This window comes from Aspergillus sclerotioniger (genome assembly GCF_003184525.1).
Source record: "Aspergillus sclerotioniger CBS 115572 chromosome Unknown BO94scaffold_7, whole genome shotgun sequence".
Classification (NCBI taxonomy): Eukaryota; Fungi; Ascomycota; class Eurotiomycetes; order Eurotiales; family Aspergillaceae; genus Aspergillus; species Aspergillus sclerotioniger.
The window spans coordinates 1,117,476-1,134,232 of NW_020290997.1; the positions used below are offsets into that span (position 1 = coordinate 1,117,476).

Consider the following 16,757-nt stretch of genomic DNA (forward strand, 5'->3'; position numbering starts at 1 on the left):
AAGGCTCCAGAGGGGGTATATGACGTTTGCGGTTTGACAAATCCTCTTCCGGTCAGGCTTAAGTCGAGGTAGGGAAATCCCTGAACTCCATGGAACTGGAAGACACCCTGGTGGAGACACCCTCCCCCCCTATTGCATCGGCATCACAGCGAGACTTTTTGAAAGCCGAAGTCAGCTCGTAACCCAACGCCAGCAGTGAATATGGCATAATGATGTATGTCCGTCGGCCTTAGTCGTCGCTCATCCCACTATGGTCGAGTCTCCAGCATGGGCAAGGTAGAGATACCCACGGAGCCATTCTCTGTTCACTTCGATGACCTTCTATCATTGGGAGGAACAGATCAGTATCGGGCCGGTCCATAGCGCGAGTTGGACCTCCGGACCTACGGTTGTAGGCCCTGTGATCGAGCTTACCTACTCCCTACAGTACCCTACAGCAACGCACTATACTCCTAATTCTCCTATCCCATCGGGTGAGAAGGTTAGGCGAGGATACCTCAGTTCTCATCACCTCACCACCGCTTGACCGGGCTGGGACCAACCAAACCACTTACCAAGCCACATTATAGGCACGGCGCCTTGGGGAAGAACATCCTATCGGGTTCTTTTTATTTTTTTTATGGTTTTCCTCCGGGCTCTCTTCTCTTTATCCTGTTTGGGGTTACCGAGGGTGACAGGATTGGAGATTCCGACCACGGGTACTCCGTACAAAGTCATCCATCCCCTGGATTATTATTACATCGAGCTCCCTTTCGACCACCATGGACCAGACTTATCAGCACCCAGCACTCAACAGCCTGCTTACATGAGAGGAGCTCCGTTAATCACCTTCCTTGTTGGGGGGACCAGGCCGCCGTTGACACCTGGGTTAATATGAATTAATCAACGTAGAATCCACCAGGAGCGCGAACCCATGCACCCCCCTGGCCTATCTGGTAAGGACATTAATCAATTTAGTATCCGACTCCGTCACTCCCGGCTCCCTTATGTTCGAATAATATCCCGGCCCCGTTTCCTTCCACGTGGGTGGCTAGCTTTCGGGGACTAGATACTAGATAGGACCCAGGTCGGTACTGGACGGCGGTCCGTGGTCCAGAATCGGTCCTCGCAATCGTGGTCAGCGTCATCTTCATCAGAGGTAATCTCGAAGAAAATTCTGACCCCGACGGGATGCCCTTCGCCTCAGCCGACGCTACCGGGCTAGTCTTTGTCCCATCCCAATCAAACTGACTCGCACGCCCTCAGCGGTGGAATCGGGTCCGGATCATGCTCCGGGAAAGGCTCCAGTTGCCAAAATCGTTGAGTAATGGATAATAATAACGGATAATCTCTACAATTCTACTCCGTACATAGGTACGGAACACACAGTGCACATCCCTCCCTGGTTGCATGACTTGCATGCATTTGCAGCGATCGCTACAGAGTACGTGCATCACCCACCGACCATGCAGGCCCTTGATCCAGCGCATGCAGCTCGGTCGCAGTGGTGCTTGATTGATTGCCGGACCATGTTGCCAGAGAAACTGACATCGTTCAGGGCCAAACATGTGAACGGGTCAGGGGGGGTGGGGGAGGGGGCGTCCCACTGCCCTGGGTCACTACTACATAGTATTACCTAGGCTATCTACTAATCGTACCTGGTTAACTGCCCACTTTGCACATGGCTTTGGATCCCCGTGCATCCTGACAGCTTCTTCCTACCTTGTTCCTAGTACCAGCAGGGTTGATCGCACGCCCTGTGGTCGACAGGTGACCTACTCCGTACTTCGGAAACACGTGTCCAGTGTCTGTCTCATTCCACTAAGGCCCCATGGTGAGTGGAATTTGCCATCCACCCACCCTGGCTTCATACCAGTGTGTAATATAGTGGTTCAGACCCCCTGAAACTGGGAGGGCCCTCCGCAGAAGAATGGAATGTCGCCGGCAGTTCTAAGTTCTTCCATCCATCTTCTAGAGAGGTCCGGATCGGTCCACCACCTCAGTCGTCACTCGTCGGTCCTCACCGACTCGTGAAACCGATCATTGAAAAGGAGCATAGTCTCCGAACTTCAACAAATTCGAAGCCAGATTGGGTCTGACCACTGACCAGTGGCCTCGCCAAGGCAATCTAGGAAGTTAACAACAGTCTAGTAGGGCTTGTCCCTCGGGAGATGCGGGTAGTTCTGCGAGGCCTCCTGGCTCGAGGGTCCCCCGGCTTCGATTGCCTCTCCTCGTTAGTCCCTGAGCTGCTACGACTGCCATCGTCCTGACTAGTAAAGTCTAATTACGGTCTTGAAGTCTAACAACTAACAAACCTATCGGTAAACTGTACCGCTTCCTGCCTCCTGGTCATTCCTGGTGAGTAACGTTCTTAGTTTAACGGTCGGGGTTGGTCTGATTATTGTTGCAACAGCCGTGGGTGAGTGGATGATTTTGTGCTCAATCTCCCATACAAAAAGGTGAAAACAAAAATAAAAATAAAAGGATAAGAAGAAGAAGAAGAAGAAGAAGAAGAAGAAGAAAGAAAGAAAGAAAGAAAGAAAGAAAGAAAGAAAGAAAGAAAGAAAGAAAGAAAATGGTTCCCTACCACTTTCCTCGACGATGACGTGGAGACCACATCCCAACCTCAAGTGATACTGAAAAAGATGTCTGATCTCAGTGCACATCTACGCATACGCCACTGGTGATCATTGTTATTCACTACGCCTCCAAGGGCAGGATGTCCGGAGATGGTCCAGCCGGGATGATCGTCTGGATGCTGCGTTTCCCTAGCGCCTTCAGGTAGTTGAATTCGTACTGCCCAAGGCCGTTAGCGATTGCCACCTTCAGAGTCTGCGACTCACTTACGATTTAGAAAAAAAAAAGTTGTCTTTTTGAACGCCCCGCCCCGGGTGCGTTGCGTCTCATCATAGTACAGCCGTCGAAACCAACAGTCGATCAGCGGTTAACCATGCCGGATCATCCTCAGGTTACAGCGGAAAATCAGGTAATAGGCCACATCAAACCGGCAAATCGTTGTGAACAGTCGGATGTCTGCCTCAGTGATGTTCTCTCCAAATAGGTATGGCTGATGTGCCGGCTGTGCCAAGTGCTGCTCAACTCAGTCCAGGGCCGCGAACAGGGTGTACACATTCTCATTATAAGCTTCCTGTGCCGTGGCAAATCCGGTTTTGTATACCCCGTTGTTAATCTTGTGATACACCCACTCGTTCATTGCGTCAATCTTTGACCTCAAGTGTGCAGGGCAAAATCCCCCGCCAGGCCGGTTGACATCACGCAGCTCTTCAGGGAGAAAGAATATATATGGTCGAACCCGGTGTAGAACATCCTGATAAGTTCGCTACTCTCGTTTTTCACGATCGTTGCCCTCTTCTTATCCCAGAGCATCGGGACGGCGTACCGGCCCTTATAATTCAGATCCGCTTTGAGATACATTCGGCTCAACATTCTGAACCCGTACAGGGGATCCTTCTTTGCGGTTCAATATCGACCAGAGAAGAACCAACCCTCGGGGCCCAATTCGGGGTCCAAAACGACCAGCTGGATGTCCTCAAGGCCCTTAAGGGACCGTACCAAGTTGGTCCGGTGCGCCCACGGACATCTGGAATTCAAGTATAGGACATAGCGATCCTTTTCAGCAGGGAATTCTGCATTAGGATCTCCCAAGATGAACGAGCGGAATGCGGAGTCCTTGCGCCGGAAGTGACCGTCTGCATCGGCATGGCGATACACTTGGGATTCCTGTGACCTTAGCTTCCCCTGCTTTGTCGGATCTCGACAGACATGGGCTATACCTGTTCTGCCATCCTATTGACAAACCGATCAGTCGAGATTTACCACAGTGATCGATACCTCCAAGTTTGTCAGAGGAAAAGGAAATTTCTTGCATCGCGCTGTCGAAATCAGATATTTATATTCAAGTCTGGGCTGGACAAGCGTGTTGCGCCATGTCAATGTCGCTGAACGCTGACAAATCGACACGACACTGGGTCTCGACAGGCGGGGCAGAATTTCAAGGATCAGGCAAAAGGACAACGGTGCTCCGTACATCTCCATTAATATTTTGTCTTGGTACGAGGGCAAAATTGCACCAGGGAAGAAGTACAGATGCTGGAGATTATGGCACATCAGCTTTTGCTGGACAAGAAACGTGTAAGAGCGATTTCAGACCCTCCTGTGCAGGGCCCCTACGAGCTCGTTTCTGTCGGAATGCCAAACCGCCTGGCTACTTCAACCAAGCCACCACAGCCAAGACTGAACCACTGGTCGACAAAGCCCTCCAGTCTAGCTTCAGCAATCTGCTCAGAAGTAAGGGTTTCTTCCTGGGGCCGTTCAATATAGATTGTCATGAATCCCAATGCCTTTGCCGCTTTGAGGTCGTATAAGTGCGCAGCCACCATACCACACTCAGTGGGATCTAAGCCGAACCGCTTGGCTGCTCCATGATATACCTGAGGAGCGGGCTTATATGCCCCGAAGTGCTCAGCGCTTGCCACGTCCGTAAAGGGCAGAGACCCATAGTTCCGAAGATCTTCCAGGAGAGCCACATTACCATTTGACAGGATGCAGGTACGGAACTGGCAGTTCAACAGTCTTAGACCTTCCACTGTGTCCGACCAAGGTTCAAGACGATGCTAACAGAGTGCAAGATCCCACCGCTCTTCATCTGTGAGCATGCCATCGAGACCTCTCTGCTGGAGCAATTTCTGGATATAGGTGTAGTGATGCTCATCGACCGAGACAAACGATGATGATGGCTCAAAGCTTGCCGTAAAATGAGCATAGGATGCGCGCCATTCTTCTGCAATCGCCTGCCAGTCTTCAGGGTTCATGGCCCCTGCCTGTACACGGACATCCACCGACAGCTGCTTCCCAGGGTCTAAAAGGGCGCTCTCGGGCGCTCTCATCAGGGTTCTAGTGACACAATAGCGCTATTCCACGACGGTGCCAAAGACGTCAAAAAATAGCGCTTTCGGAAGCGGGCCGATCGACATGACGGTATGTACGATTTGACTCGTGTGGCGTACCTATCCAGCTGACGCAATATTTTGGGGTCACCGTCCGTGTGCCGTATTGCACATCCCTGGCGGAGGTGTCGGGCTGCTGGGACGTAAATAGAGATTGGATGCTGGAAATGTGGTAGTAAGTTATTACTTAGTAGACAAGACATGTAGGTAGGTGCAGGGTAAGTAGATAGCGGATGACTCCGCCAGGAGGCTGACACTGGCGCATACCAAAATAGTGCTGACGGTGTTATCTCTACTGGAATTGCCAGATCTAGTTGCTTTGGCTGGCCTATACTCTGTATGGAATTCTGGATTCGTTCATGACTTGGGAGGGGAAGCTGAGAGGGAGGGGAAGAGTGATGAGTAATGGCGCCTGCGATAAGTTATCCATTCATTCGCCAAGAGCTTTCCCCCTCCTGTCCACTATCTACTCCGTACACACGTCGAATGTACTTCTCTCTCCCCCGCCCGGTTCGAGTACGGGGTTTTCCATGTCCTTTTTGTTGTCCAGGACCCTGGACTTCGTATTAGACTCTGTGATAGGGGAGAGGCAAAGCATAAATGACATCCCCCACAAGCTGTGGTGATCTTTGGGGCCATCACATTATCACACTCGACCGCTGCTTCAGATTAATGGCCAGAAAGAACGGGGTTACGTCGCACTGGAGGCCCGCGCATCGCCGGCCCTGCATTAAATTAACGTCCACCGTTGACTACTGACCTGAGCGTCTTTTAGTTGCCCGGTTCTGGACATTGACAGCTGCAGCCCGATGATCCTCCAACGGCGTGCGTGATCTCGGTCTGTCAGTGTCTGGGACCCGAGACAGCTACAAGACTCTCTTTGTTTGTGCCCAGAGTCCGGATGCACTTTTAGCAATTAGCCCGGCCAAGAAGGCGCTATGCCATGGTCGCCTCATAATAATAGTTGATCCTGGTGCTGGATAGACCGATGGAGCGGCGCGACGGCATCCGAGACACCACCTGGACCAGCCCAGACCAGCCGCGGATATTCTCCGTCCCGGCAGTAGTGAAGAGACAGACAGATCCCTGTTCCTACTAAGGCATTATCACTTGCTATTATTGTTATTTGGTTACTCCGTACGGCGTACCTATTATATACTAAGACGCACGGTGACCTGTCAGTTCAACAGTTGCCCCTGAGGCGAAGGCCGGAAGGCGCAAAATCCAGTCCGTCTTGCCGCGTGGGTCGCCAAGGTTGACGCCGGCACTGACTACGGCCGATTAGCCTGCAAGCCAATTGGCCTTGGTAGTTGGTACGTAACTGCTCACGTTCTTTTAATTGAGTCCGGCCAGAGTGATGCTTTGACTGACACCGCGGGTTGATAGCCAGCGACTACTTTGTTCGTTCCGATCCCTCTAACGCACATCATTGCCTTGCCTCACGGACCGCCTGAAGCTGATCGCAGACCGGCAACCCGCCAAGACCATAGATGTATCAGATATTGACACCCACCTGAAAAGCCGAGAGGTGTGTTAAGTGTGACAGGAGGTGTCAACCGTCTATCCATTCCGTACTTCAACGCGGACGTGCTTAAGGGAGGCCTCTCGCAGTGCCACACTGCCAAGTGCCAACAGCAAGGATGCCTGGGAAGGGTCATTATCCCCGCCTCTAATTTCCGAACTGGGGACACTACCCAAAAGTTGAGCGCCGGGCCGCCTCCCTCTGTGGTCCTGAACCAGGGGACGGTGGAAATGATAAGTGGGGAGGAGCGAGCTATCTAAGCCTGGACGGAAGCATCCAAGGATCCTTCCCGGCTGTTCCTCTCGTGCGCCTGCTTCTGGGTTGAATTGGGTTGCGACCGACCTGGCCAACCCATGGAATGCAATGATGTTAGGGAGTACTTGATAGTTCATAGTACGGAGTACAGAGGGCGGAGATTAAAGCCTCACATGTGATCAAATCATCCAATACCACCCTGAGCCGACCGGCTGCACTTGGCTCGGACTACAATCATTAGGTAGTGGCCTCCGATCATACTCCGTCGAAATCGTCGATGGCAGCAGATCGGGTGTAACATGCTCTCCATAACCCATATGGACTCGACGGGATGCGCAGGCAGCTAAACTGCGAAAGACTAAGGAGGACTTCCTAATTATAAGTTCAATGGGTTCTGAAACACGGACCACGGGCTGAGGTGAAATTCATTGGCAACTCTGGGGCACCCGGGCAGGATGTTTTTGAAGCTTTCCCGCCCGCCCGCCTCTCAATCATACGATCGGAAAACCATGACTTACACTATCTACCTACTTCTATCTCGCCTCTGGGAGATCGAAACCTGCATGTTGGCGTAGGTTTTGTCAGTCGGTGGCTGTTCGGCATACAATAAATCCACTGGGCCAGGATATAACAGGCTGTACCTGGAAAGCCCTCGGAGAAGTCACATCAAGCCATCCATCTCCCCGTCGGGCCCGTCCAACAAACAAGCGCGGAAATCGAAATCTAGAGGCGACGATCCAATTTAGTCAACCAGTGGACCCAACTAGGTAGTTAGTAGATGGTTGACACGAACTGCCGTCAACACAACAGGTGGTGTTTACCTACCTACTGTTTAACGACCGTCCTCCACCGGCCGCCTTTGTCCCACTCATCACTTTGGTTTAGCTATCTACGGAGTACCTATCTGGGATTACTTCGTATCTTGGTTTTAATTGGTTTATTATTTACTCCGTACATTACCATTATTTTTTTTTCTTATTATTACTCTTCTCTTTCTTATTTGATTATTATCATCATTATTATTAGTATCATTATTATTTTACTATCTCGCGTTACTTCGTACGCTGAGCTGGGCTTCCCCTGCCCCTCCTCCCCATTTGATTCGCGTCAGAAGTACGGACGCAGTACTCCGTACTCCGTAGGTACGCAGGGACGATCTTCAGCCTGGCATACGACCTCCTTTTTTTTTTTTTTCCTTTTCCTGTTCCCGCGGTGTGCTGGGGACATTGCCTGTGTCGTCTTGTTTCAGATTCGACTCCCTTTGCCTACCAACACCTCCCCCCCCCCTTGGGCTTTGTTCTTCTATTGGTTACGATCTTCAAGCGACGATGTTTGGCTCTGCTATCTACCTAGTACCCCGTACTACTTACCAGTCCGCCGGTTACCAGCCATTCGTCTGCGCCCTGCGGCTGCAGCCGATCCGTACCTCCTGTCGGACATATCCTTCATCATTTGCCTATTGGATCGGGATCCCCAAGTCAGCTGTGGCAAGCTCTAGTGGAGTAGTTCGGTGATTTCTCCTCACTGGTAATTGGGTGCGTGGAGGTGGACTCGATTCCCCATCCTCCCCCTAACGAACACCCCTGGACGAAGCTAATGCTCTAGCCTGCGTTGCCACTGGCAGACAGTTACTCCGCTGCTGAATTAATGCCCATGCCCATGCCTATCACTAGGTACCTATCTAGGTAGCCGTCTCTCGTCCGATGTATGGACTAGGGCGTATGGACAAGGTTCTTGTGCAAGGCCCAGTTTAGCTCTGGGTCCGGTGTGAGCTAACGGGTGTCCTGGCAAACAATCTCCCCTTTCCCTCAGATCTTTGTCCGAGTGTCTGGGCTTCCGGTGGCACTGGCAGATAATAATATTTGGTGTCCGATTTCGCGACGCCGCTGCCTTCTTGATCGTCATCCGATCCTGTTCCTCCATACCTACATCCTGCCCCCTTCCCGTCCCCGCGTCACCAGCTTGATTCAGTTCATACTTTGCCCCCTCACTGGTCTCTCCTCTGCAAGACTCACGCCCGCATTGATGCGCCCACCGAGATTGAACTAGCCTGTAAGCTCTGGAAGGAGGCAGGCTCTGAACTCTGTTTCGATTGTAGGTGAGCACCCTTGAACCTGCATGTGTTTTCCTGCCCCCAGCCCTATTTCCAGCCGCGTTCCTTGGCACTCCAAGCAAGCATCATGTACTAACCAGCGTCATGATTCTTTGGCAAAAGCCCAGTCGCCGCGAGAATCCCCCATCAATCTCCGCAGCTGCTGGCTGCATAGTCCTCCCTCGATCAGTCGCGCTGATCTTTACTGGGGGCGTTGAAGAGCACAGCATATGTAAAATCCGTGAAAAGCGCATGACGGAACGCTACAACTTCCGATCTCTCTATTGAGACCTAGGGGATGGTCTAAGCCATAGACATCCATCTACTTTGAGCGAGCAAACGATGGCGACTAACACCCTCTATTCAAGCCCTCCAGCGGCGAGAGCATTTCCGACACCTTCTACAACACCCCAGAGACCACCTTCAATACATGTCCGGGCAGATTCCTCCCCTGGTCTATCGTCTTCGTCCAACTCCCTCCCTATACTGAATTTCTCGCCCGATGGGCGCAGTGAGTATGATGACACTGCGGAGGAGGACAATCTATCACCGTTAGACCCGCGACGCTTTACTCCCACACTCCATGCCTCCCTCGTCTCCGAAATTCTCTCTCTGCGGCGGGACGTAGAGAGTAAGTCGAAGGCCATTGATATTCTCGAGCGGAGTCTAGACGAGTCGCGAACGGAGAACGAAGACCTCAGTGAGCGTCTATCCAAGAGTACTAAAGAGACCCGGTCATTCAAGCATCAGTTGCAACTGCTGGAAGGTGGCGCCTCCTCGGCTCTCACCGAGCTAGCAAGGGAGCGTGACGAAGCGTTGGAAAACATCGCAGATGTCCGCAAGAAGCTAGAACAAGCGCAAAAGAAGGCGCGGAGTCGGGAGGAGGATGTAGAGAGAACAGTACAACTTTGGGACCGCGACAAGGACGCCTGGGAGGGCGAGCGCAGGAGCCTAGAACGGAAGGTCCACGTGGTGGAAGGGCGTCTGAAAGTTGTCTTGAAGGAGGTAGTGGCTGCGCAAGCAGTCGGCTCGTTCCAACCACTCCAGGATGTTGATGGCATGGAGATTGAGCTGACCAGAAAATCAGCCGCAGGGAAGGATAGTGACTCTGCGAGTGTTGACTCAAGCAGTCAAGGCCATCGCCGGACTAGTGTCACAAGTGTGAACGCTGACAGCGGTGATGAGGCCGACTATCACAATGTGCGATACTCTATGGCGAGTGTAGCCAACGTCCCCGGTTTGAAGAGCGAAGGCCTGAGTCTAGCACAAGAGCTGGCATTCGACGAGGAAGACGAGTTTGAGTCATTCGATACTGATTTTGTGCCCGAGTCACCCGAGGCACTCCCAGAGGAGCGTCCGGCTTCGGTTCATTCGCAACTTTCTCGTACAATGAGCATGGGCGCAAAGGCGAGAAAGATCCTTGGGCTTTCCCTGGGAAGTGCTGACGGCTATGGATTCAAGACCGAGGGGAACTCGGAGCCTGGGAGCCCTTTGAAGATATCCTCGACCACCTTTGTGTACCGTGACACGGGAATCCAGTATTCGCCTCCTCCTTCACCCTTATCACCATCGAAGTCTGAGCCTCCATCCTGCGACCAGGCCGCAGAGTGCCCTAGTAGCGAAGAGGAAACTAGTTTCTACCAACGCAAAGACAGCAGCACGTCAACACTTACGCCAACACTGACGATAGACATGGTATCGGCGTCTTGCCAAACCATTGAGGATCTTCCCACTCCCCCTTGGACCCCTAAGATCGATGAGATACCACAGCCGGCCCCAGAAGAAACGGCGATGGTTTCAGTGTCTGTACAGACTATACAAGCCCCAGTCGCAGAAACGGATGACAAGAGAGTCAATGCCTCGCCAACCGACATGGAGTCGTCCGAACTTGAGATTCCGATGATTGCGATACACCCGCCCTGTTCGGAACCTCCTTCGCCTCGAGGGAGCGTGGTTCTCCCACCGCAAACCAAGAGCGTTTCCTGCCAGGTCAACTTCAGCCCGAGCATTGACAGCCGAACGGTTGGCATACAAACGGATGAGATTCGGATTGACCAAAGGCCTGTCAAGCTACCGGCCAGCCTACTCCCTTCAGCGATACCAGATCTTCCACTCCGCGAGAGCACTCAGGATGATCCCATTCAGCCTTATCGTATCCCTCCCCCAAGATCGAGAAAAAGGGAGAATAGGGCCTCGTCACATACCAAGCCACCTGAGCCGGTGCAGGCCTACCCGGGTAACAATGACAACGGGCCGCTGTCTGAGGAATCCAAATCCGAACTCAGGCGGCCTCTACGATCGAGCAGCCTCTTTGCTGGATTTGATCAGGCGAGTGATGAAGAGACCTCCGGGCAAACCAAGGACATCTTCACCGATGACGAGCTTCTTAATCGGCCTTTTGCGTCGTACACACTGAAAAGAGGCAAGCTAGTTTCCACACACGATGCTACCCTTCCGGAAATTGATGAGCATCTGCGAGAGTCAGAAGTCCACTCATCCGAAACACCAACCGACCAAGGCCCCAAAGAGGTGGTTGGGACTTCTTCGTGGACTCAGCGGCTGGGCTTTGGGGCCCCCGGGGCACGACAGCAGGACATGTGTAAATCCGCTATGATCTCCAACGGGGCAGCGGCGCATCAGAACATGCGCACCCGGAGCCCCAGCGAGCCTAGTATGGAGAGTGGAGGCGGTGCATCTGGAATTGCACCTCCAATCCCTGTGCCGATGCGGTTCAGTTCAAGAAAGTTCCCCAGTGGGAATGATGGTCGGCAGAGTCCAACGCCATCCAATCCTCGTAACTTCTCTGATCGCGCCCGACCACCGATTATTCGACGCCCGACTTTGCGGCGCGTCCGCTCCGCAGCTGCCATGTCGCACATAGAGCAGCATGACCGCCCCGACAGCCGCTCATCACCCACCATGTCCTCCTCATCCTGTGGGCCGGACAGTCCCCAGCATCCTCCACTTCCATTTGACAAGATCACTGCGCCCTCCGGGAAACGGGCTGTTGAAAGGCGAACATCTGCTCACCCCTTTGCGCATGGACGACATGATTCGACGGCCACAACAGTCCAACCCACCAGTGTTGTCGACGCCATCGCGCAAACAATGGTCGGAGAGTGGATGTACAAGTACATCCGGAGACGGAGGTCGTTTGGTGGTGTCGGCGAGTCGAAGGACAGCTGGGAGGGCCGGAATGCAGACGAGGTGTCTGCCAATATCGCCAACAGCGGTGCGAGACACAAGCGATGGGTCTGGTTGGCCCCGTACGAGCGAGCCGTCATGTGGAGCAGCAAACAACCGACCAGCGGGCCAGCGCTGCTTGGTAAGAGCGGTCGAAAGTGTAGGTCTACCACGTCGCGTTATCTAACCTTATTCACGTCATGCTGACCCTGGCGCAGTGATTATCCAGTCCGTTCTCGATGTCAAAGATGACAACCCGCTTCCCAAAGGCTTCAACCCACAAAATCAGTTCAATCGGTCGATATTGATTTTGACACCGCAGCGCGCCCTCAAATTCACGGCCTCCAGCATTGAGCGGCATTATGTCTGGCTGACTGCATTGTCGTTCCTGAGCCACTCATCCATGGGTCTCCATGACTTGGATACCCTTCCTCCTGTCCCTCAGGAGGAATACACAAACCCGGCACCCACGGCCACCTTGCGCCGTAATCCAATCCGAGACTCGATTCGAATCGCCAAGGGTCGCCCGCGCCCACGACCCAAGGGCAAACGATCCCTTCTCGGCCAACCGGAGCCCGTTCCTGAACTGCCCTCTGGGTTAGAACCTGGCGAGCTGATGGACGCCGCAGACCCCCGACGGTGCCGCGGTTCTCGAACCACGCCCGTAAGCGCAGTAACACTGCTCCCCGGGTACCTATCATCCGGAGTTTCTCCAGCCAGGGTACGATGCCCTCGGTGGCCTCGACACGCGGCTCCTCGGACACGTATGGCCCGGCCCTGTATGGCCAAGGGCTCACCAGCAGCGTGGGAAGCGTTAGTCGCCGCACCTCCGAGGCCAGTGTGGGGACGAGCAATTTTTTCGACGCGATCGGCACTGTTCGCATGGAGGCATTCATTGACCAAACCAACGGATACAAGGGTACACGCTCTGAGCGACACAGCCGGAAGGCGTCGAGCGCATGGAGTTCGAATCAAGAGCTGGACTCCCCGTACGAAGAGGGCGGGTATTTTCACCGTGATGATCCGTTCGGTGAATTTTGAACGGGCCGGCACCGCTTCCCATGACGAAACCACGACTGTGGCATGATGAAGCGACGGGCCTGGATTCAGTTTCTGGAAATGGTGTACATTTGCTTTTTTTTGTTTGTTTGTTTGCGATTTACCTGCGCCGACGCGGATACCACCACTCGCTCGTTATATTTGGCGGATAGTATTGTTTAATGTTATTAGTAATTGGTGAAGGTCTAGCCTCACATCATCATCATCATTATCATCATGCCACATCGGATTTTCGGTCCATGCCGACCACTTGTTCATTGTTCCCTCTATTGAGTATGTATGTATGTATGTATGTATGTCGACAGGCATGCAGGCAGGTAGATACTGCTATCTCTTCTTTAAAAGAAAAGGCATCTCTAAATCCCCCAAACGGCCAAATAGACCCAGGTAGTATATCTGGTAACCAGTAACGGATCACAATTTGGCGGCCTCTTTCACCTCCCCAATCTTCAACTTGGGCGTGTACTTTTTCAGCACCCCTTCATTATGATACTACAAGCAATAAGCATTAGCTTTTGGACCTGTCGCAAACAAGAAATATAGTTGTAACAAAAACAGCACGCAAACAGATGACCCCAGCCCACACCACCGGAAGAGTAAGAAGAAGATAATTAAAGTGGGGAAAACATTCGACTGCATATTAACACAACCCAGTCCAACCAAGCCCCTTGGAACAGCCAACCTCCCCCCCCCCCCTCCCCCCTTTTCCCTCATCCCAAACAAATAACTCAATAAAGAAACGACGGGATGATGGACGGAAGGATGGAAGGGAGGGAGGGAAGCCGACTAACCTTCCAAAACTGCTTCGAGGCATCCTTACCCGCAACTCGTTTCAGGATCTTTGCGCCGCCAGGATGCTCATCCACGAACTTGGTGACGTCGTAGACGCTGTTGTCGATGATGATGTAGAGGCCCTTGTCCGGGGTGTTGTGGGAGGCGACGTCGGCGAGGGTGAAGGATTCGGACATTTGTGTTTTGTGTTCTCGTGTTTTGTGTTCTCGTGTTTTGTGTTCTGGTTGGAGGTTTGAAGGGGGAAAGGATGTGGCGTGATGGTTGTTAGTGGTGGTGGATACGTAAGTAAGTAGATGGCAGACAATGATGGAATCCAGAATCCGGGGTCGGGTTGGTTTAAGTTGGCGGGCGGAGTTGGTTGCGCGACATGCCGAGGTTGGTCGATAAAGAGCGTGTTGCAATCCGGGGGTTGTGATTGGCTACGGCTAGTGTAGTAGAATGTAGGTCCACTCCATCTCCATCTATATGGAACGACTTTATTGCTATCACAGGTATCAACATCTTCAGATCAGTTCCGGCTCTTTTCGCCCGCCGCTCCCTGCCCCTTCGCCATCTTCTTTTCCAGTCCCAGCGTTTCCAGGTCCTTCTTCTTGTAATAATGTGGTGCCACCTCTACCAGCCACTCCGCTTGTAGCGGCATGTTGCTGCGCATGTACTCCTTGCTGGTGAGAACCAGCTCAAAGTAAATCACCCATCGCGGGTTCACCTCAAACAGCGTGCTGGACGGGTGGAGGTACACTGTCTGCCCGTTCTTCACCGTGCGATAGCTGTCACCGCCACGCTGCAGTCGCGCGGCATTCGGGAAGAACCCGGCCGTGATGGCCTTTTGAATTGGCACCAGATTGTTCGATCCGCAAGTGCTGACCGTCACTTCCACCCGATCACACAGCTTCGCCAGCTGGTCGCGAACATCGCGTGCCCGCGTCAAGCTCCGCTGCTGCAGGAAATTCTCCTTGGCCCACACGAAGCTGAAGTCCGAGTCGACCCATTGGTTCCAGATATTGAGCAGTGTAAGGTGGTCACCACCGTCCTTGATGGTGAAGCGATTCCGCGCGCTGTCCGCGTGGATCTTCTTGTCCTTGGGACGGAAGAACAGCGCGCTCGCCTCTCCCAGCATCGACACAATTGATAACACCTCTTCCACGCAACCATACTTATCGGCCGCCAGGATCGCCTTGGCTAGCATGGGGTCCGTCGGGAACTCGGCCATCTGCCGCCCGATCTTGGTCAGCTCGCCTCGATCGTTCAGCGCTCCCAACGCGTAGAGTTGCTCCAATGCACGGATGATCGTCTCGGCCGGTGGAGGGTCCATGAAGTCGAAGTCAAGCAGCTGGTCGATCCCCAGGGACTTGAGCATCAGGATGACACTGTTCAGGTTGGTCCGCTGGATCTCGGGCGTGGTGCTTTCCTCCAGCTCATTGTGGTAAGCCCACTTGGTATACAGTCGGAAACACTTGCCCGGACCAACACGGCCAGCACGTCCGGCTCTTTGATTAGCAGACGCTCGCGAGCAGGGTGTCACCACCAAGCTTTCCATACCCGTCCGCGGGTTGAATACGTTCTCTTTGACAAAACCCGGATCAATCACGTAGACAATGCCGTCAATCGTCAGACTGGTTTCAGCGATGTTTGTCGCCAGCACAACCTTCCGTGCCTTCGGCGGCGTCGGTTCGAAGATCTTGGTTTGAAGCTCGGACGGAAGATTGGCGTAGATTGGACAGATAATCATCTCGGGGATCTTGCTCCCTAGTTTTCGCGCGGTCTCCTGGAGGCTCTGCTCTGCCGCTTCAATTTCTTCTTGACCGGTCAAGAAGACGAGTATATCTCCAGGACCCTGGGTAACATGAATCTGGAAGACGGTCGTGATAGCTGCAGCCAGGTAATTCGCCTCGGGTTGGGACGTGTAATGAATGTCGACAGGGTATCGACGACCCGGGATGTTGAAGATAGGCGCGTCATCGAAATACTGTTGGAACTTCTGAGCATCCATTGTGGCCGAGGAGATCAGCAATTTGAGATCCGGCCGAGCCTTCGCAATATCCTTGAGAAGACCACAAGCAATATCCGTGGGCACCGTCCGCTCGTGGGCCTCGTCGATCATCAAGGCAGAGTACTGGCCGAGGTCGGGCTCCGTCAAAAGCTCACGTAGCAGCATACCATCCGTCATGTACTTGAGCACCGTCTTGTCGCTGGTGTTGTCCTCAAATCGAATGGCGTACCCAACCTCGTTTCCCAACTTCACTCCCATTTCTTCCGCCACTCGAGAGGCCACACTCATGGCAGCGACTCGTCGCGGCTGCGTACATCCAACCTTCAACCCGCCCTTGGTAAATCCGGCCTCGTGAAGGTACTGGGGAATCTGCGTCGTCTTACCCGAACCAGTCTCTCCCACGATAATCAGGACCTGGTGGTCGTGCACCGCCTGGATAATCTGCTCCCGGAACTGATAGATGGGCAGGCTCTTCCGCGTGTCCTCCATCGATTGTGCCTTCTTCTCCGCAGCGTCAATCTGCTCCTGAAGCCTCCGCTGCTCCTGGGTCATGGGCTTTCGAGTGCCTTCCATCTTGGCGTCCATGACGAAGTTGATCTTCTGCGAATCGTCAAACACGTACTCATATTCGCCTTCGTCGACGAATTCCGCCCGATTGATCTGTGCCTTTGCCTTGGCCGTCTGTTCCAACTCCCACTCTTCGTGCTCCGTAACGAACCGCTCCTGGCCACGGTCGTCGCGATCCACATAGCGCTTGTAGAGCGCGTCTTCCTTCTTTTTCCGATCAATCTTGCCCTTCTCAGTAATGTAGTCCTCGGGCATCATATAACCATCGCGATGATCGTCAATCCGTAGTCGCTCCTCCGCAATCCGCAGCACTTCTCGGTTCCGAGCAAACTCCTCCTTCTCCCGGCGAGT

At 53.3% G+C, this 16,757-nt stretch overlaps 6 protein-coding genes across 6 annotated transcripts; 2 read left to right on the forward strand and 4 right to left on the reverse strand.

Moving 5' to 3' along the window:
- Window positions 1–2,679: 2,679 nt before the first annotated feature.
- On the reverse strand, window positions 2,680–3,868 carry BO94DRAFT_554837 (uncharacterized protein; the record flags this gene model as incomplete). The annotated part of the gene is made up of 6 exons (XM_025613746.1): window positions 2,680–2,747; window positions 2,929–3,070; window positions 3,110–3,261; window positions 3,324–3,401; window positions 3,471–3,767; window positions 3,799–3,868. The coding sequence occupies 6 exons, from the start codon at window positions 3,866–3,868 to the stop codon at window positions 2,680–2,682; spliced, it is 807 nt and encodes a 268-aa protein (XP_025470093.1).
- Window positions 3,869–4,166: 298 nt separating this feature from the next.
- On the reverse strand, window positions 4,167–4,886 carry BO94DRAFT_583561 (haloacid dehalogenase, type II; the record flags this gene model as incomplete). The annotated part of the gene is made up of 2 exons (XM_025615569.1): window positions 4,167–4,585; window positions 4,619–4,886. 2 exons carry the CDS (start codon window positions 4,884–4,886, stop codon window positions 4,167–4,169), a joined length of 687 nt encoding a protein of 228 aa, XP_025470094.1.
- Window positions 4,887–7,181: 2,295 nt separating this feature from the next.
- Window positions 7,182–8,311, forward strand: BO94DRAFT_371724 (uncharacterized protein). The gene has a single exon (XM_025607212.1). The coding sequence runs from the start codon at window positions 7,502–7,504 to the stop codon at window positions 8,219–8,221; it is 720 nt and encodes a 239-aa protein (XP_025470095.1). The 5' UTR covers window positions 7,182–7,501; the 3' UTR covers window positions 8,222–8,311.
- BO94DRAFT_371674 (uncharacterized protein) lies at window positions 8,311–9,060 on the reverse strand. The gene is made up of 2 exons (XM_025607211.1): window positions 8,923–9,060; window positions 8,311–8,821 (listed from the first exon to the last, which is right to left on the reverse strand). Exons 1-2 carry the CDS (start codon window positions 8,961–8,963, stop codon window positions 8,401–8,403), a joined length of 462 nt encoding a protein of 153 aa, XP_025470096.1. The 5' UTR covers window positions 8,964–9,060; the 3' UTR covers window positions 8,311–8,400.
- A 97-nt stretch (window positions 9,061–9,157) lies between these two features.
- BO94DRAFT_583562 (putative nuclear migration protein) lies at window positions 9,158–13,039 on the forward strand (the record flags this gene model as incomplete). Its single annotated transcript, XM_025615570.1, has 3 exons — window positions 9,158–12,158; window positions 12,217–12,595; window positions 12,628–13,039. The coding sequence occupies 3 exons, from the start codon at window positions 9,158–9,160 to the stop codon at window positions 13,037–13,039; spliced, it is 3,792 nt and encodes a 1,263-aa protein (XP_025470097.1).
- A 432-nt stretch (window positions 13,040–13,471) lies between these two features.
- On the reverse strand, window positions 13,472–14,025 carry BO94DRAFT_460547 (cytochrome b5-like heme/steroid binding domain-containing protein; the record flags this gene model as incomplete). Its single annotated transcript, XM_025607886.1, has 2 exons — window positions 13,472–13,549; window positions 13,849–14,025. The coding sequence occupies 2 exons, from the start codon at window positions 14,023–14,025 to the stop codon at window positions 13,472–13,474; spliced, it is 255 nt and encodes an 84-aa protein (XP_025470098.1).
- Between the last annotated feature and the right edge of the window lie 2,732 nt (window positions 14,026–16,757).

What these genes read in the sequence shown, in the direction of transcription:
- BO94DRAFT_371724 (XM_025607212.1), top strand. Translation starts at nt 7,502, where the DNA reads ATGGTTGACACGAACTGCCGTCAACACAACAGGTGGTGTTTACCTACC.
- BO94DRAFT_371674 (XM_025607211.1), bottom strand. Translation starts at nt 8,963, where the DNA reads ATGGGGGATTCTCGCGGCGACTGGGCTTTTGCCAAAGAATC. An exon ending in TGGGCTTTTGCCAAAGAATC is followed by an intron (nt 8,822 to 8,922) that starts ATGACGCTGGTT and finishes AAGGGTGCTCAC; the next exon opens with CTACAATCGAAACAGAGTTC.